The following is a 21,949-nucleotide window of genomic DNA, read 5'->3' as shown; positions in this document are numbered from 1 at the left end:
CTTCTTAGCCGCGTTTAATGGGATTGCATGAAAGAATGTTCTTGCTCATGGGAAATGTATATGTGAATTATATTGTTTTTTCAAGGATGTGTGCAGCTTGCTCTCATATGTTCAGAAGAGAGAGCAATAGATGATGGATGATAGGGAGGGAGAGAGGGAGGGAGGGAAAGAAAGAAAGAAATGGTGTGACAGGATGTTAAAGGTGGTGGATCGGGGTATCGGGGGAGGGGGGTCGGGGTATGCTGGAGTTCTATGTATGGGGTTTGTACTGTTTTTCCAACTGTTCCTATAAGTTTGAATTTATCTCAAAATAAAATTTCTTATATATATTTAAAAAAAGACATTTTCTGAGTGGATTTTCTAAATGAATCCTTGATTCAGTTTTATCTGTTGTTATTAAACAAAGGGAAATTTTTGTCAGACTTGATGAAGATAGGACTTGCCTTAGTAGACTAGCATCTTATATGGAAGCACTTGATTGTTTTTTGTTTTTTTTTTCTGGTGACACTTCAGGTACCAGAGCTTAACTTCTACTGTGTACCTATCTGATCTCCCTACCTAACTGTAAGCACTGTCTTAAACATCTTCAAATTCCCTGGAGTTCTAGCAGAATGCCTCATAACTACTGCAGCGGTTTGAAATTGTGTATTCCACAGAAAAGTTGTTTCTTAAAATTAATCCATTCCTGTGGGTGTGGACTCATTGTAAGTAGGATAGGATCTTAAGATGTGACCCACCTCATTCAGGGTAGATCTTAATCCTCTTTTACTGGAGTTCTTTATAAGAGAATGAAATTCAGACAAAGTGAGAGAAAACCATGGAAGCAGGAAGCAGAAAACAATGAAACTGGGAAGAGAAGGGAAAGACCAGGGAAAGACCAGCAGAGGCTGCCATGTGCCTTGTCATGTAACAGAGGAGTCCAGGATCACCAGCAGCCGGTCTTCAGGAAGAGAGCATTGTCTTGATGATGCCTTGATTTGGACATTTTCACGGCTTCAAAATAGTAAGCTTGTAAACTAATAAATTCCCATTGTTAAAAGGCAACCCAATTTATGGTACCTGCTTGCAGCAGCAAAGCAAACTGAAACAGCTGCTCAATAATATTATTTACTTTTTTTAAACAACTTAAATGCTAAAAAAGGAAAGTTTACTTATAATCCTACCTTACTAATGGTTTTTATTTTTTTTTAGTGCATAGTCCCTTTTGATCTCTGTTCACAGAAATATTTATTTTATTTAATAGTCTTCAAAGTAGAAAACATCATTTTAATTGACTGTTTTTCACTTGAGCGAACATTTTGGCTATATTTTTATGTCAGCTTCACAATCAAAATGTTTAACAGCTGTATAATCTCAGGTATTTTACTTAATAATTTTCCTATCATTAGAAATTATATTGTTTAAAAATTTCCACCACTATAGTGAAAGCATTATATAGCTTTTTCCCTCAGTTGAATTATCTAAGAATTATCCCCAAAGGAGGATTTCCGAATTAAGGATAAGAACATTACAGTGCTTGACACCGCTGTATTGCTTTAACAAAAGGAATGTGCCAATTTGTTATGTCACCATGAATGATTAAACCAATTTCACTATAGCATTATCACTACTCAATGATATCTTAAATTTTTTTTTTTTTTTTTAGACTAGATAAGTAGGTAAGAAGCATTTAAATTTAAGAAAATAAGTATCAGGGAACTGCTGATAGATTTGAACAAAAGAATATATAATAAAAGTGGCCCTTATCAATGATATGTAAGATGGACTCTAAGAAGAAAAGCCTGGAATTACTAAGGTCAAGAACTGGAAAAAAAAAAAAAAAAAGGAAAAGAAAGATAGGATTGAAGATCTATATATATATACTTAAAGCATAAAGCATCAGCAAGAAGGAACAGTTGGTATGAGAAAAAAAATGTTTCAGGAAAAGAATCAGGTGAGTGAGAGAAAGAGAACCATGGCAGGAGTCCTAGTGAATGGCTACATTTATAGAGCAGAAATAAGAAGAGCCAGCAACCTAGACACACATGTGACATCTTCAGGCTGTTCTCTCCTCCCTCTTCTTAAGATCTGGTATTCTTGCCTATAACTACTATCTATTTAGAAACAAAAAAAAAATTCTACTGCTTAAGATTTTTTTTAAATGAAGATACTGCTGAACAGTCCTGACATCTGAAAAGGCAAGACAAATCTTAAACTGATTTGATCTTCTTGTCTGTCAGAACTGTCAGGGTGAAGAGAATACACGTTTTTTTCACTGTACATATTACCAACAATGATACACAAACTGACAGAATCCAGATTCCAGATGGGGATTGTAAGAGATGGAATTAATTTACCTTGTTACCCTCTGGAGGGGTAAAAAGTTACTTTATTAACAGGCAACACTTTGATTCACAGCCTGAGTTTCCCCCAATAAGCACATTTTCCCCTAAACTCTAATATTAGACTACACCTATCACTTGTCACAATAGGATTCACTCTTAATCAAAAAATCTAACATAGTGCAGATGAATGGAATACAGTGACTTTAGGATACAGAGCAATTTCATTTCTCAATTATAAAAGGCTACAGTAAGATAGGGAACATGTTAATTGGCATACAGGCCTACACAAGAAAATTATATCATGCCTACCTCCACATGATAGCTCATCTTGAAGCAGAACCAGGTGCATGGGGCAAGAGCACCTTGTAGTACCATCCCCTTTTACAAGGCAAATATGTGAACAACCACCATTATCCTGAGCACAAGGGTGCTGTCCTGCAAATTAAAAGAGGGGTGGGGTGGGGGTCAGTACAACCCTGTCAAAATCCTTTATTAATTATTTATTAATTATTAGGAAAACCAAATGTAAAGTCGGCTTCGATTTTATTTCTGCACTGCATCCGCACACAACCTACATGAAAATGGGAACAATCTCATTTATAAACAGAAAGTATTATATCTAACAAGTGTCTTTGTACATTTATATACAAAATATTTTAAGCAACGTAATGGTGGGCGCTCATGTTGACTTGCGTAAGAAAAACTAATGACTGAAAATAAAAAAGGTAAAGCAAATACATTATGGAAAATGCTGCAACATAGATATTATATTTAAAATTTTAAAAAATCTTCTATACTAAGATTTTAACTCAGAAGTTCTACTTTCCTAAAGCATAAGGTGATTCTGCTCAAAAAGTACACCATAATGAAGAATCTGCTAAAAATTATATTTGGGCCAAGTTAAATAAGCAAACCATCAGGCAACCTGTCAAAGTTTATTTTACAAGTTGCATTTAATAAAATCATTGCTTTGACTTTTCTAAGTAGCTTGTGCTAAAAGCAACTTGACATTTGTCTTCATGGAATTATCAGTATCTAATGTAGCCACCCATATACTATCTGACTTTTCTACAATAATATCACCCCTGCTGGTTTGTGTTGACATGTAGGAAGTTGGCTATCTGCAATTGAGTAGATGGGGTGTACTACAAAGATGTATTACAACAGACATCAGTCATTATATTAGAATATATGATTGCGGAGGTTTAAGCTATGTACCCCAGAAAAACATGTTCTTAAACTTAATCATTCCTGTGGGTGTGAACCCACTGTAATTAGGAACTTCTGATGAAGTTACTTCAGTGAAGGTGTGGCCCAACTCCATCAGGATGGGTCAATCCTGTTACTGGAGTCCTTTATAAGCAGAATGGAATTCACATACAGAGAGAGCAAAGGGAAACAAGAAGTGGAAGTCCAATGGAATCTGGAAGAGAAGGGCCAGGAGAGGCCGCCATGTGCACTGCCATGTGACAGAAAAGCTAAGGACCAAGGATTGCTAGCAGCCAGGCCCAGAATGCCCCAGTTTTCTAGGAGAAAGCATCGCCATGATAATGCCTTGATTTTGGACTTCTCCTAGCCTCAAAACTGTAAGCCAATAAATTTCCTTGTTTAAGACAACCCATTACATGATACTTGCTTGAACAGCCAAGGAAATTAAAACAATGACCTAGCAATTTTCTCAACCTTTTAATTCCATGACACTTTTCATAAGCAAAAATCTCATTCTCCTTAGTATTACTAGCAATTTCAAAAAGTGTTTTTCCATATAATGAACCATATTTAAATGTTGTATGTTTAAAAAAGATATTCCCCCCTGAAATTCTGAAAACCTACTAATATTTTCTGCAATAGAATATTCATACATCAACTGAATAAACAACTTGGGGTACTGTGTCATTATTATCTTATTTCTATTATCTGTTCATTCAAGTTATGTCATAACTTAGAATGAAAACATTCCTAAGTTTCTAATTGTTAGGTATCTCTAACTTTACTTATAATCCCATGCAAACAGTGGCAATATAATGAACACTGAAACTGAACAAACAGCGGTGCTTTCATTCCTTTATTCTCCTCTCATACTTCAATTCAACTTAAAAGAATTGTGCCGAGAAGTTAGTAGTTCTTTCTCTAGTCCTACATTTAATATTAGTATTCCTAGTACCATCGTGTAAGACCTATTATTGCTAGGAGGTACTTTTAAGGAAAGACATGTATTAACAAGATATTAGGCCAAGAAAAAAAAGTGATTTTTAATAGTTCTCAACAAAACAATATTTGTACGTGGAAGCTGAAAAATTCAACCCACGGGGTTAAAAAAAAAAAAAAAAAAAGCACTCTGATTAAATAGAATCTTCTGTTTACACACTGTTTAGTTTACATGCAATTTTTAGTTCATTATGCTTTTGCTTAAGACTAAGGTTAATCCATGAGAACTATATTCACCATCATATAAATTTATTACTTTCACTCACATTTCAGGGGTGAAATAGGAAAAAAGTTTTGTGTATCAGTGGTTTACAGAGGTATTGAAGGAGAGAAACAGAAGGCATGACAAGCACTGTGTTGAACCTGGGGAAAATTTTCAAAATGAGCAAGATCATTTCTTCCCCCCACGACTGTTTTATGAGGTGAAGAGGTCTAATTTGAAAAAGCTTGCAGGTGATTTTGACATAAGGTTTTGAAGAGTTAAAAAAAAAAAAAGATAAAACCACATGAAAATCTTAAAGATAAAGAGATAAAAGACACTCATCTTGATTGATTTAGATAAACATGAGTCCTCTAAGCAGCAGTGTCCCATCAGCACTTACTGTATTCCTGAAGGTTCAGTTCCTTTACTGCATGAATGTCACTAAGCTGGGCAATTCGAGCCTGGACTTTGGTTCTACCCTCTCGACCTGTCATGTCAATTTTTTCAATCATTTGCTGCTGCTTATCAATCCAATATAACCAGTTTTCAAATACAGTCAATCCCACAGGCTGCAAGATATTTGAGTCTTCCAATACGATCCGGTTAGCACCTTGAAAAGGGAAAACATTCAACAGAAATGATTCATGTGGATCAAGTCATACATTCAACAATTACTGAATACCTGCTACATTCTAAAAGTACTGCAAAGGAAAAAAATGATAAGCACTCCACCACAAAACTTAAAAATCAGGCTGAGATATCTCTGAGACACCTGAAACTCAGAGCTAGAGCTCGGCAGATATGAATGTCAGTATTAGCACATACAGCCACTGTCAAAAAAAAAAAAAAAAAAAAAAAAAAAAGCTGAAAAAGAGCCCAGACTTCAATTAGTGATATGAATGAAGCAGGTGTGGTTAAGACCAGGACAAGCCAGGCCAAAGGATAGAGGTTGAAACTGATTGTGTTTTAAAACTTCAACTTCCATATGAGACCAAGGGAATAGATATCTATTTGGTACAGGATCTAAATTTTCTAAACGGTACAACTGTACAGTCGATTTGTTCAAACACCACAATTGCATGGAACTTTGAATAGGAAATGAGATACGGTAGGTTAGTATAGGCTGGAGTGAAATAGTGACACATCCTAGAGTAATTTGGGCAGATAATAAAAAATATATTTACAGCCTCCCCCTCCCCAGCCCCGAGGATCTGGGGGAAGGTGCGGATGTGTTGGACATCCTCACCTGGACTGGTATTGATGTTGTCACAAACACTGTGACTGGCAGTTTGATGTGCTGAGCCCTCGAGCATGGGACTTGCCCTTATGAAGCTCATTACCACAAAGGAGAGTCTAAAGTTGTAGGTAATGGTGCCTAAGAGTCTCTCCCTGAGTACCTCTTTGTTGCTCAGATGTGGCCCTCTCTCTAACGGAGCCATCTCGACAGGTGAACTCGCTGCCCTCCCCCCTACGTGGGACCCGACTCCCAGGGGTGTAAACCTCCCTGGCAACGCAGAGTATGACTCCCGGGGATGAATGTGGACCCGGCATCGTGGGACTGAGAGTATCTTCTTAACCAAAAGGGGGATGCAAAATGAGACGAAATAATTTCAGTGGCTGAGAGATTCCAAATGGAGTCGAGAGGTCACTCTGGTGGACATTCTTATGCACTATATAGATAACACCTCTTAGGCTTTAATGTATTGGAATAGCTAGAAGTAAATATCTGAAACTACCAAACTCCAACCCAGCAGTCTGGACTCCTGAAGACAGTTATATAATAATGTAGATTACAAGGGGTGACAGTGTGATTGTGAAGACCTTGTGGATCACACCCCCTTTATCTAGTGTATGGATGAGTGGAGGAATGGGGATAAAAACTAAAGGACAAATGGGGTGGGATGGGGGATGATTTGGGTGTTCTTTTTTCACTTTTATTTTTTATTCTTGTTCTGGTTCTTTCTGATGTAAGGAAAATGTTCAGAGATAGATTGTGGTGATGAACGCATAACTATGTTATCATACTGTGGACAGTGGATTGTATATCATGGATGATCGTATGGTGTGTGAATGTATTTCAATAAAACTGAATTTAATAGGAAAAAAAAAAATCAGGCTGAGAAGATATACCCATACACATACGAATACACTTATATAATCGAGTGTAAATGCCCAATCACAGCAAATATTGTTTCATAGAAATGCAGAAAAAAAATTAGAATAGTTTGCAAATTTGTTAGCATTGACCAATTTCCAAATCAAATTTAATGAAAACTACTAACATATAAAACAGACTTTTTTTAAATAGAGCTTCTCTGGCAAAACCCGCTTATAATTGTGCCCAAGAGTCTCCTCTTAAAGGCCTCTTTAAGGAATGGGGATAAAAACTAAATGAAAAATAGGGTGGGAGGGGGGATGATTTGTGTGTTCTTTTTTACTTTTATTTTTTATTCTTATTTTTACTTTTTCTGGTATAAGGAAAATGTTCAAAAAATACATTGGGGTGATGAATGTACAACTATACGATGGTACTATGAACAGCTGATTGTATACCACAGATGACTGTATGATATGTGAATATAACTCAATAAAACTGAATTTTTTAAAAAAATACAGCTTCTCTGAATTAAATAGCGGTGGTAGGCCCAAAGAGCTCTATACTCTTGACCTCTTCAACCCCGAGGACACCTGAATCACTTTAGAAGAACACCCTCTACCCCTACACACTCCCCAACAAGTTTCTCAGAACACAGTTTGAAAACTGACTAACTCAGAGGTAATTTGGTTCAAGACTCACCCTAAGGTAAAAATTCCTAATACAACAACCCAGAAAAAGAGCCATCCAGACTCTGAAGAAGCAACTGCTTCTAGTGTTGGACAGTGAGAAAGTTCTGTTCAGACAGAAGGCTGAAATATGCACCCTATTTCTCAAATGTGTATCCCTCATTCAAAAAGAAAAAGTATATTAATCCCTTCCCTCTTCCTCGTAAGAGTCCTTCAAATATCTACCAATATTTGAATAACACCCTTCTCCAACAAGACTCCAACAACACTAGCAGCCAGGTTTTATCCTCATGCAGGAGACTGGAAGATCCCTCTATGGAACATAAAAACTAATCTACTCGAGAGAAAAGAAATTCAGATACTGTCACCTGGGGCATCCCATCAGAAAACAGCCAGGCCTCTGTTTCTATAAGAAACCTACCACTTCACAAATAGCAGCAATGTGTAAGTAAGCATTTTTAGTGTCTCACTATTAAATACAAAAAGACAACTAAGACCCTGAGAAATCAACAGCACAGCTACTTGAGCTAATAAACAAATTTAGCAAAATAGTGGGATACAAGATTAATGCACATGTCAGTAATGTTCCTATACACTAGAAATGACCTAAATGAAGAGACACTCAAGAAAAAGATTCCATTCCCAATAGCAACTAAAAAAATCAAGTACCTAGGAATAAACTTAACCAAGGATGTGAAAGACCTACACATAGAAAATAATATAACTTTACTAAAAGAAATAGAAGGGGACCTAAAATGATGGAAAAATATTCTGTGTTCATGGATAGGAAGGTTAAATGTTGTTAAGATGGCAATTCAACCCAAACTCATCTACAGAGTCAATGTAATTCCAATCAAAATTCCAACAACCTACTTTGCAGACTTCAAAAAGCTAGCTATTAAATTTATTTGGATGGGAAAGATGTCTCAAATTGCTAAAAACATTCTAAAAAAGGAAAAATGAAACAGGAGGACTCTCACTCCCTGACTTTGAATCTCATTATAAAGCCACAGTAGTCAAAACAGCATAGTACTGGCACAAAGATACACATATTGGGTGATGGAATCGAATTGAGAATTCTGAAATAGACCCCCAGATCTACAGTCAACTGATCTTTGATAAGACCCCAAACCCAATGAACTAGGACAAAATAGTCTCTTCAACAGATGGGGCTAGAAGAACTGGATATCCATATCCAAAAGAATGAAAGAGAAAACAAAACCCCTACCCTCACACCCTACACAAAAGTTAACTCAAAATGGACCAAAGACCTCAATATAAGAGACAGTACCTTAAAACTCCTAGAAGATAATGTAGGAAAAACAGCTTCAAGACCTTGTATTAGGAGATCGCTTCTTAGACCTTACACCCAAAGCAAAAGCAATGAAAGAAAAAACAGATAAATGAGAACTCCTCAAAATTAAAAGCTTCTGTACCTCAAAGGAATTTGTCATAAAGGTGAAGAGACAGCCAACTCAATGGGAAAAAGTATCTGGAAACCATGTACCTGATAAAAGACTGAAATCTTCCCCATATAAAGAAATTCTACAACTCAACAATAGTACAAACAACCCAATTATAAAATGGGCAAAAGATATGAAATCTTCCCCATATAAAGAAATTCTACAACTCAACGACAATAGTACAAACAACCTAATTATAAAATAGGCAAAAGATATGAAAAGACAGTTCTCTGAAGAAGAAATACAAATGGATAAACAACATGAAAAAAATGTTCATCTTCACGAGCTATTAGGGAGATGCAAATTAAGACCACAATGAGATATCATCTCAAACCAATTAGAATGGCTGTCATCAAAACAAACAGGAAACTACAAATGCTAGAGAGGATGTCGAGCAACTGGAACTCTTATTCATTCTTGGTGGGACTGTATAATGGTACAGCCACCCGGGAAGACAGTCTGGCAGTTCCTTAGAAAATCAGATATCGAGTTAACCCTCAATCCAGCAATTTCACTTCTCGGTATATACCCAGAAGATGTGAAAGCAGCGACACAAACAGACATTTGCACACTGATGTTCACAGGAGCATTGTTCACAATTGCCGAGAGATGGAAACAATCCAAATGTTCTTCAACAGATGAGTGGATAAACAAAATGTGGTATATACACACAGTAGAATACTAAGTGGTAGTAAGAAGGAATGATGTCGTGAAACATATGACAACATGGATGAACCCTGAAGACATAATGTTGAGTAAAATAAGCCGGGCACAAAAAGAGAGATATTGTATGCTACCACTAATGCGAACTCAGTGAAAAATGTAAAATAAATGTTTTATATTGTAGAATGTAGGAACCTAGCAATAAACAGCAATTAGTGAAGTGGGAACGATAATCTAATAACAGATAAGTCATGGAGGGTAATGAAAATGTTAAAAAAAAAAAAAAAAAAAGACAATTAAGGATCACAAGATAAAGAAAACCTCAACCTTTAAATTCAAAGCCCATGACAAACAGAACTAAGGAACATGAAGAAAAAGAGATAAAAGAAAACAGAATGACAGAACTACAATAACTAAAAATACTGAAAAAAAAAATAGGATGCTTTGGGGGAAGCAGAGGAGAATGGAGACATTCAGAGACCAAAAAAAAAGAGCCCTTGAAAATTAAAAACATGATACCTAGAAACTAAAAAAAAAAAAAAAAAAGAAAAAATCAATGAGAGGTAGATGTCAGGTAGAACCATTTGATTTCAGGTAGAACCATTTAATTTCCATAAATATTTATTTATATATATATATATATATATATATATATATATATATATATATATATATAATTTGATGAAAATTAAAGTTCAATTTAAAATAGTAATAAAAAGAATAAATAGAAATAAAAAGAAAGTGGTTAAAAAAGATTGGTTGGTGGTAGTAGAAAGATAATCTGAGGTGGACAATTCAGCAAAAGGGGGAGGGGATCAACAATGTCACCACCATCATGGTAGGGACATGTTCTACTTTGACGGCAATGAGGAAAAGTGTAAGTAAAATACTGGAACTAAAAATGAAAAAGATATGCTTACTTACTCAATGAACTAAGCACACACTAAATGCAAATCCCCTATACAAGGCCCATTAGGAGGCTAACAATATGAAGTAGAAAGAGATCCCATGATAAAAGTATGTAACTACTAATGAATATTTTAGGAAGAAAAAAAGACCAACATTACATTAATTACATTAATCTTTTCCAAAGAACAGAAATTGAGGATACATTTTGTTTTATGAGGTGAAGATAACCAAGTATTCTTTTTTTTCTGTTTTTTTTTTTAAAGGAAGACTGCATGGCAGGGAGTCAGGAGGCCTGGGTTCAGGCACTGGTTCCTCTGCCAAGTGGCTTTAGTACAGTCACGTCCCCCTGGGTATCAACAAGTACATTTTAAGAAAAGAAAATCATACGCTAATCTTTCTTAAGAAGATGGATGCAGAAACATGAAACAAAACATTAGTAAATCAAATCCAGCAATGTATAAAAAGGATAATATATCATGACCAAATTTGATTTATTCCACGAAACAAGTTTAACTTAGGAATTCATCATACATAATGAATTAACTTCTCTCCAACCCATCTAGAATGGGGCTAATTACACATCGCTTTAGAGGAACTGAGAAAATCACCACTCAAGTAACTTTCTGTGTTCTGTGATTCAGATAAGGAATCCCCATTGTGACAAGCAATTATCTCATTCTCTAAATGAAAGGAAAAAATCGGATTAACACATACAGAAAAAGCATTTGAGAAAATTCAATATCCATTCAACATCTTAGCAAACTGGGAACAGAAGGGAACCTCCTATACCTGACCAAGATAATCTGCAAACACAGACACACACAAAACTTAGCAAACATTATACCCAATCAAGAGGCCCTGAACGTTTTCTCCAAGATTGGAAATAACAAGAACAACAAGGTTTTGCATTGTATTCATGGTCCCAGGCAGAGCAATAAGGCAAGAAATAGAAATAAAAGGGAAAACAACTTGAACGGAGAAAATAAAATTATCATTATTTGTACACAATATGATTCTATAATGTAAAACATCCTAAAGAAACTATGAATAAGTTAATTTAGCAAGGCCCCCAGGTACAAGCAAGACCTACCAAGAAAAAAGGTATATTTCTATATTCCAGTCACAATTAGAAAATGAAATATTAAAAATATTTAAAAGAATACCCTTTACCAATACCATTCAAAAGCAAAAATACCAAGGAATAACTCTAATGAAAGATGGGCAAGACCTCTACATTGAAAACTAAAAAGCATTAAGAGAAATTAAAGATCTAAACAAATGGAGAGATAGACCATGTTCAGGGTTTAAAACACTAATATTATAAAGATAACAATTCCCCCTAAGTTGATCTTTAAATGCAATGCAAATCAAATCAAAATTCCAGTAGCTTTGCTTTTATTTTATTTTTTTTTGGTGGAAACTTTCAAGCTGATTCCAAAATACACATAAGGCAATGCAAACAGACAATAGCCAAGGCTATCTTGAGAAAACATGAAAGTTGTATACTGTCAGATAAAATTATAAAGGTATAATAATTAGAATAATATTGTGTAAGGAGAGACAAGTAACCAATGGAACATTTAGAGTCCAAAAACAAATACACACACATAAAGTTACCTGATTTATGAAAAAGGTGACACTGCAGAGCAGTGGGGAAAAGGTAATCTTTTCAACAAAAGGTGCTGAATTAGATAGGAATGCAGGAAAAAAAAATAAAATTTGACCTCTACCTCACCTCACACCATAAACAAAAATAAATAAATTCCAGATTGATCACAGAGCTAAATGTGAAAATCTAAGCAAGAAAGTATTAGGGGAAAAAACCCACTGGAAAACAACTTTGTGACCTAATAGTAGTCAAAGATATCAAAGAGAAAATAAAAGACACCAATCACAAAGGTAAAAATTACTTAATTAGACCATATTAAAATTAAGAACTTCCGTTCACCAAAAGACACCACTGGGAGCATGAAATGACAAACCACAGACTGGGAGAAGAGTTATGCAGTACATATCCTTGACAAAGGATATATGTTCCTTATTGATATGTAAGGAACTCCTACATATCAATAAGAAAAATGGGCAAAAAATTGAACAGACACCTAACAAAAGAAGATATCCCAATGTCCAATAAACATATGAAAAATGCTTTACATATTTTTCATTAAGGAAATGATGAAAACACAATGAGATACCACACACCAACCACAATAGCTAAAACGAAAGACAAAATCAAGTGTGGGCAAGTATAGCAAACAAATGGAACTCCTATGTACTACTGGTTCAAACATTTTGAAAAAGAGTTGCCAATGTCTTCTACCACATGCGTACTCTTTGACCTAGCAATTTCACTCTTAGGTAAACATACAACAGACATATTCACATATATTCACTGAAAGACACAAGAAATTGATATTAGCATTCAAAATAGTCACAACTGGACACAATCCAAATGTTCAACAATATAATGGATAAATTATGGAAGATGCATATAAAGGATTACTATACAATGAGAATGAATTACCTACAACTACAATCAATAACATGGATGAATCTCACAAAATTGTTTAGCAAAAAAGCCAAACATAGAAGAGTAAATTCTGTATGGCTCCATTTATATAAAACTCATAAACCAATACAATTAATCTATGTTAGATGTGAAGACAGTGGGTACCACTGTGGGAGAGGATGATTTGTTCACTTCTCTGTATGTATGTTATACTTCAATTAAAGTTTATGTTAAAAACAAAAAGCAGTGGTACCACTATATGGAGGATGCAGAGCAAATGGCACTTTCATACAATCTGGTAAGGATGTAAAACAGAACAATCACTTTGAAAAACTGTTTGCCAGTATCTAATAAAGTTGAATATACACATAACCTTTGATTCACCAAGTCTGCTTCCAGGTATTCATCAAACAGAAATGTATACATATATGCACAAAAAGTCATCTTCAAGAGTATTCCTAGCTGCACCATTCCTAATTGCCAAAAGCTGGATACAATGCAATTGTCTATCAAAAAGGAAATGAAAAACAAAAAACTGTGGCATATTCATATTTCAGAATACTATACAGCAAGAAAGCAAGAAATAGGATAGGACTATTGCTTACATACAACACTGATGAATTTCAAAAACAAGGGCGAGCACAAGAGGCCTCAAAAGAATGAACAGTGCATGTGCCCATTAATATAAAGATAAAAAACGAATTCATGGTGTTAGAAGTCATGATAGTGGGTACCTTTGGGAAAAGGGGTAAAGAGTTAAGAAGGAACATCTAGCATGCTGCTAATATTCTATTTCTTGATCTGGAAGATGAAGAATATGAGAATTTTCATTTTGTGATAATTCATCAAGCTTAACACTTACGAATTTTGCACTTCAATTTAAAAGTTCACTTTAAATTGAATTTAAGATTATGTAAAAGTCCAATTTAAAATAAGCAATCCTAGGATAAAAAAGGAGAACTAACTACAATATAGTAAAGATTTAAAAAGTAAGGATATGCCAAGAATTTTGAAGATGTAGATGAAACAGGCAATTTCCTGGGTTAAAATTTTATCAAAATCCATATAAGAAATTCAGTTGAATTGACCTAAAGACATTAAAAAATTAAACCATGTTTAAAATCTACCTTCTTCCCCCCAACACTCTAAAAAAGTCATGTCACTTATACATAACCTGAATTTAATCATGAGAAAAGACCAGAGAATCCAAATTCAGAGACATTCTATAAAATAACTGGTCCGTATTCTTCAAAAATGTCAACAGCATGAATAACAAATGGCTAAAAAATTGTTCATGAGGAAAGGAGACTAAAGTGACATGACAAGTAAATGTAATATGTGATTCTGGACTGGGAAAAAAATGCTATAAAAGGCATTTTCAGGATAATGAATGAAACTGGGATATGGCCTACAGTTTAAAATACTATAATGATGTTCAATTTCCTGAAATTGATAACTGTACTGCAGATGTATAAGTGAATATTTTTGTACTTAGGAAAGACACACTGGAGGAATACAGGTAGTAGGATATGACATTAAAAATTCATGTACATGAATATACATGTGTAGATATGTATAATATAGAGAAACAGAATAAAGTAAATCTGGCAAAAGCTAAAAATTGATAAATCAGGTAAAAGGTCTACTGGAGTTCCTTGTTTTATTTTTGTAAGTGTTCTGTAAGTTTGAAATGATTTCAAAATAGAAAGTTGAGAAATCAAAATAGAAACCAAAAATCTTTACCAGCTTTTATACAGTTTTACAGACAGCGTAAACAAGATTTTCAAGCTATGAGCTAATTCTAATCTTACACAAACTGTTCCAGAAATTAAGAAAAAAAGGAAATACTCCCTAACATATTTCAAGAAGCTAATGTAACTCTGATACCAAAATCAAAGATAGTTTAAGAATGATTAACTATAAACCAGTCTCCTTAGTAAGCCAAATTCAGCAATGAATTTAACTCAGGAAAACAGCATGGTAATCGCACAACATGTTAACAGATCCATGCAACAGAACTCAAAAATACATCCGTGTATATATAAGAATCTCATATAAAAATAAAGAAGGCACCTTGAAACAATGAGAAAGATGGATTATTTAGTAAATGGTGTTGAAAACCTGACATTACCTGAACAATAACAACAACAACAAAATACCTGGATTCCTTATCTTATATCATAAGCAAAAGGCAGCTCTATTAAGTTCGCAAATAAAGCACAAGACTACTATGGAGAAAATTAAAAAGCACTGAAAATTATTAAACAAGATCTAAATAAATGGAGAAACACACCATATTCATGGAAGACTGAATTTCCTAAACATAATTCTCCAATATATGTAACAATATATGAAAATGGATTGATATTCTGAATACATAAAGAATATCTAGAAACCAGAAGCAGAATATTGAGCAAAGGCCATGAATACCAATTCATAAACAAGAGACACAGTGACCAATAACCACAGAAAAGATTTTATTAACCCTCAAAGCAAACAAGAAAATGCTACTTTTATTAATGATGAGATATACCTTTAAAATGATTGGACTAGTTAAAGTTCAGAAGTCTGACAATATTATGCTGGTGTTCAACTCTCATATACAACTGGTGAGGACTTTAAACTGATACAATTAGTTTGGAGTGCAATCTGAATACATCTAGTTAAAGTGAATACACATATACACACTACACAGCAAGTCCACTACTAGAAGAAAATTCACTGCAGCACTGTTATTAATTGCAAAAAACTGGTAAGAACAGTTTAGATGGAGAAATCATAGACTATTCAGACAATGAAATAATATTTAGCATTGAAAATAAATGACAGCTATGAATCAACCTGGATCATCTCAAAATGGTATTTTTGGAAAAAAAAAAAAAAAAAAGAAGTTGCAGAGGAATACATATAGCATAAGATTATTCACATTGTTTAAAAAGTAAATCAAAGTTTATACGTACGTGTGTACATATATGGTAAAACATACACACACAAAAGCAAAACATGCATGGCAATGAAAAACATCAAGAGTTAACTCTGCAGAAGACAGGGAGGAGAACAGAATTGGGTAGGGGTATACCAGGGGTTCAAAGGGTTTTCTAATGTTTTATTTCAAGGGACGCAAGGAGGTACAAAAGCAAACATGGCAAACACGAATAATCTGACCAAGTTGGTTGGTAGGTTGGTATACTTTCTGTATGTTTAAATCATTTCATAATTAAGGGTAGGCAACGTGCACCCAAAAATGGAAGTTCATTCATTAAGTGCAAATAATGATAGTATTTTGGACGAGTTTTCCTTTTCTTCTTACATTTTCTAAATTATCTTTACTGAAGTGTTAATTTTATAACAAAAATAAACCTTACATTCGAAGAGAAAGAGAAAAGGAAAGGAGGGGGAAAATCCACTTCCAATACTAATAAAATATTAAAACATCGATAAAACTATTGTACAAGTTAGAGGTAATATAAGAGACATAGGCAATCAGATGAGGGGAAGAATATACCATGCCAGGCACATGCATACACATGCAAAAATGTGTGAGTCAGCATGACTAGTTGAAATCAGAGAAGACATAATGGAAGGGGGATATTTGAATCCGAAGCAAGGCAACATTTTTTCTTTTATTTTTTTACAAAATTACAAATGTATTCAAGCATAAAAATCAGATGCTGTGCATCCACCAAAGCACAGGAGAATAAGCCCTTTTCTACCATTCTGGCCAGTGCTGGATATAATCAACATATATTTAACTTTTTATTTTGCAATAACTTTAACATATTCTTACCACTGTGATAAGACACAATGTATTGTTTTAGTTTCATTTTTCTGATCATTAATACCTCAACATAGCAGTATGTTAACTACTTCCAGACCTTTCTCGAGGTAAATATGCTTGTACATTTCTTAAGGAATACAAAAACATGTTCTTAAGGAATATAAAAAATGTTTATATTTTTCTTAATACTGTAGTATATATACATGTAGTGTGCATACTCACATCCCCTGTATATACCAAATTTTAAGTTTACTATATACCATAGTTTTAAATTTTAGACAAAATTGGATCTTAATAAATATTACAAAAAAAAAAAATTCAGTCATCATTCTACGTCAGTACACACAAATCAACCTTATTCTTTTAAATGACTGTAATATTCCATATCTGGATATATCCATATACATGTATGCCCAGACAACATGCTTGCACACTTGGTTCAGTATTTCTGTAAGCTATCTTCAAAAGTTATCTAAAAGGGAAATTGCCAGATCAAAGGAAATTCATATTTTCAATTTTGATAATTACAGCCAAATTGCCCTACAAAAAGGTTCTACCTACCAACTTCTACTGAAGCATATGAAAGATGTTTTTCTCTACCATTCTACCAATGCTGGTTGGATATAATCAACATATATATCAAAACTTTTTATTGTGAAATAATTTCAAACTTACAGGACAGTTGCAAAAATAATGCAAATCCCGTAAGAGAACTGCAACATGCCACCCCATCCCCCACTCACCAGACACTCAGATCCACCTATTTTAACATTTTGCAACTTTGCCACATCATTTTATCTAGCTATCATCTATGTATCTTCCGAACATTTGAGAGCAGGCTGTACAGACCACCTTCCTTGAACACATAATACTTCCACATATATTTCCTACGAACAAGAATATTCTCCTATGTAATCACCTTAAGTGCAGTTATCAAGGGCAAGAAATTTAATGTTGATATACAACTTACATTCTATATTCCAATTGGTTCAAATGTCCCAATAATGTCCTTTTGAACCTTTTCTCCTCCATTATTAGATCCCATACAGGATCATGTATTGCTTTAGTTGTCATTATCGCTTTGGTTTCTCTATTTATTAAACTGTGGAAACATACATACAATACAAATTTTCCCATCCCAACTCCTCCCAAGCATAGTATTCAGTAGGATTAATCACATTCACAATGTTGCAGTACCTTCCCCACCATCCATTATTAAAACTTCCCCTTCACCCCAAACAGAAACCCTACACTCATTTTGCATTAACTCTTCATTGCCTCTGTGCCTAACCTGTAACCTGTACTCTTTGTGTCCATGAGTTTGCGTATTCTCTGATGTGTTCCTTGTGGTTACCATGCGCCTAAGCCATTGCTTCTTGTCTCTCTGTGTGCTTTATACGATCTTTTGTTGACACTTTGACTATTTAATATTTGAGTGTGTTATCACTGGAATTTAGACACTGAGGCCTCCGTTCCTTAAGCTTGTATCCAGCTAGGTTATGACAGCTTTCCTTGACTGCCAGGAGCTAACAAAAAGAGAAAGATGAAAAGAAAACACTTTTCCCAGTCTTTGCAGATTGACCTGTGCCAATGCTCTCCTTAGGGGCTTATCCCTAAAATAAATTCAAAAAATGGCTCCAGGTCAAAATGCAGGGCCCTCCCTGATACCTTCTGCTCTTGCGTCTTGTCTTGGGCCTGGATGGTGGCCCTAGGAATTCACCCTCAACTCAATCCCCATTTAAAAGAATATGAATGTCCCCTCTTCCCTAGGAAACAGTTTCCTCAAGGTGCAGGCACTGCACTGTATGTCTGACAGCCAACAATCCCTTGCCCCCGGCAGCATGACTAGACTGCTCTTCCACAGTGTTCTACACAGAGAGCAAGTTCTGGGACAAGTCCCTCAGACCACTACAGATAGACTGGGCCAGACATACATATTTCCAATATGTAGTTGAAGGTTACTCTGCGTCCTCTAGTACTGGGACCAGGGATTCACAATGGGAATGTAAGCTGGCTCCAGGCTGAGCAGATGAGGAGTAGGGGAAGAGCCAGTCAGGGCGACTTAAGATCCTATTGCCTTTAAGTGGCCTTTTTCTTGATTCAGCACTAGTCCTGTCAATGCAATCCTTTAACTATTTTCTGGAGCTTTTAGAAAGATGTTTCTGCCATTTTTTGCTGCTTGTTCAAAGTTTCTGTAGGGGGACGGAGCCCTGAAGTTTCTTACTCTACCACTCTGATCAACATTAATATATTTCTGATACACTGAGAAGACACAGTATAAAGTTTTAATTTTATTTTTCTCATCACTAGAGAGGTCACATGGAATATCTGGAAATCAGATATTGGGGTGGGAGAGGTTATCTATGATTGTAGACAAAGAACTGTAGAGAAATGAGAAAGTCAAAGTGCATATGAAGAGCAATAAACAATTTAATTTGGTTAAAATACCAGAAATACAAAGGTCATGATGAGTTTGTAAAAGGCCTTAAATACCAACTCACGTGTAGACTTTTTCCCGTAGGTTATGAGACTTTCTCAAAGGTTTTCTAAGTAAAGTAATGACATGATTAGAAGCAATCTTTTGAAAATTAATTTAGAAGCAGTGTGCAAACTTTCAGAGGGATAAACTAGCAGGAAGGAGACAAACTATGGGCTATAACTCAGGCCTGAGATAATGAGCACATACACTAGAGCAGGAGAATTAGGAAAGAAGAATAAATGCATTCAAAATAAATTACTGACAGAGCCAAAATCAAGAAAACCGGCAACTGATTAGATAATAGAAGGAATAATCATAGGTTGATGGTTAAAGAAAAAGTATCCTGAACTTTTCCCAACCAACTTGATGCTGACTACCTGATGTAAAAAAATGCACACAAAAATAAAACAACGCAAGAAAAATGCAAATGCTGATGAATCATTTTAATACTCAAATTAAAACAAGAAAACACGATTCTTGGGTACCTGACAGATCACTGCTTTCAATTCGCCGGAGATCTGAATCAGCCCAAAAGAGCTTGCCCAATTTGCTATCAAGGGCTAAAGCAATTGGTTTACTTAAGCCACTGAAAAAGAGAACCTCCCGTTCTGTTCCATCCAAAGCAGCCCGTTCAATTTTGGGAGACCTTTCTTGAAGATTGGTAAAATACATATACCTAAAGAGAAAGGAGGAAACAGTAAGTTCCAAAGCAAGAAACCACATAAAGTGTTAAGACAAATGGAGATAGAATATTTTTTTTTATTTTAAATGTTTTAGAATATATTTTTAAAATAGGCCGTAGGATACTTTTCTACTTTCAATAATAATAATAAAGAGTTCAAGTACAATCCCAAATCACCAGGACACTCATTTTTGTCTAGTGATCACGGATCTTTCTCCAGAATGGACCATATGCTGGGACATAAAACAAGCCGCAATAAATTAAAAAAAAAAAAAAAAAAAAAAAAAAGAAAACAATTGAACATATTCAAAGCACAATCTCTGACCACAATGGAATACAAATAGAAGTCAATAATTTTTGAATTGTAACTCTACTATTTACTTCCTATATGACATAAAATACACAAACTCTAATGACAAATCAGTGGTTTTGAACTCAACATAAAATATGTAATTTTAGACAACTATATAAAAGGTGGGGGGATGGAGGAGTATAGGAACATAGTTTATATGTCCTACTGAAGTGAAGGTGGTATCAAAGAAAAACAAGATTGTTATGGATTTAAGAGGTTAATTTTAAGCCCCACAGTAAACACCAAGAAATTATCAGGGAATATGACCATAGAGATGAAAAGTAGAGTATGGGTTAAGAGAAATGGGGGAAGGGGTAATGGGGAGTTAAGAAATGAGTATAGGGTTGCTGTTTGAGGTGAAGGGAAATTTCTAGTAATGGATGGTGGGAAAGAGCATTACAACATTCTAAAGGTGATTAATCTCACTAATGGAATGCTAGGGAGGGGGTGGCATGGGAAGATTTAGGCTATATATATGTTTCCACAATTGAAAAAAAAAAAAAAAAAAAAGAGACAGTCTAAAGAGATGACAATTGAATGCCAAGGATGAACCTGGATGGGATTGGAGGATGGAGGACAGGAGGCTCAAAGGGACACAGTTGAGACATAAGGAATAGGAAATATAGAATGTAAGCTTTGTATCATTGTTGAATCTCTTGTGCTTCTTAGCTGCACTTAATGGGATTGCAAAAAATAATGCTCTTGTTCATGGGAACTATACATGTGAATTATATGTTTGTTAAAGGATGTGTGCAACTAGCTCTCATATGTTCAGAAGACAGAGCAATAGATGATGGATGATAGATAGGAAGAGAGGGAGGGAGGGAGGGAAAGAAACAGCGGTCTGACAACATGTTAAAGTCAGTGGGTCGGGGTATCGGGGGGGGTCAGGGAATGCTGGAATTCTGTATATGGGGTTTGTACTATTTTTGCAACTGTTCCTATAACTTTGAATTTATTTCAAAATAAAATGTTAAAAAAAAAAAAAAGTTCAAGTACAGAGATTCTCAAGGAGCTTAACTTTAATAGATTAATAAAACAAGAGTCGGACACAGGTACACCAATGCTTTGGGAACAACATAATTAAAAAGCAGTGGCCAGAGGGACCCAAACACAATTTTTAAAATTTCTCTTCTATTTAGCCCATTTAATAACTAAAAATAAGTCATATGAATCATTTTTTTAATTTAACTTGCAGATTTTATTCCTTTTCTGTAACTCTTTTCAAGTAACTTTCTCTGCTAAATTCTGTTATTCATTCACATACAATTAAATACTGAGTATTTATTAAATGCAAAGTTCTATATTAAATGAAAGAAAATTAAACTAGTTCTTGCCATCAAGGAACACAAATTCTAATAGGAAAAATAAGACTGAAAAACAGTTAAGTGTAAGGTAAATTGGAAAGGGCTAAGTATAATTAGAAAGCCAAGATACAAAATATTGGGTATTCAGGAGACAGACAAATCACATCTGGCTTGAGGGTACAGTAGATCAAGGAAATCTTCATGTAGGATGTGGCAACTGAAGTGGTCCTAGAGGTGTGGGTAAAATTTAGAACTACAACAGTAGTAACCAAAGAAGGAAATTCTAGGT

The 21,949-nt window shown here is 34.8% G+C and overlaps 1 protein-coding gene across 2 annotated transcripts in view; it reads right to left on the bottom strand.

Annotated features, from left to right (window-relative positions):
* The window catches only part of LRP6 (LDL receptor related protein 6), a 219,998-nt gene that overhangs the window by 29,826 nt on the left and 168,223 nt on the right, over positions 1-21,949 (bottom strand). For both annotated transcript variants that reach the window (XM_037845616.1, XM_037845617.1), the window contains 3 exons: positions 19,805-19,995; positions 5,135-5,344; positions 2,634-2,759 (listed from right to left, as the gene is read on the bottom strand). In XM_037845616.1, the coding sequence (XP_037701544.1) occupies positions 2,634-2,759; positions 5,135-5,344; positions 19,805-19,995 (527 nt within the window). The remainder of the gene's footprint in view (positions 1-2,633; positions 2,760-5,134; positions 5,345-19,804; positions 19,996-21,949) is intronic.

The sequence above is a fragment of the Choloepus didactylus genome, chromosome 8, assembly GCF_015220235.1.
Source record: "Choloepus didactylus isolate mChoDid1 chromosome 8, mChoDid1.pri, whole genome shotgun sequence".
In the NCBI taxonomy this organism is placed as follows: Eukaryota; Metazoa; Chordata; class Mammalia; order Pilosa; family Megalonychidae; genus Choloepus; species Choloepus didactylus.
Note: the sequence above shows the minus strand (reverse complement) of the source record. Positions and strands in the feature narration are given on the sequence as shown.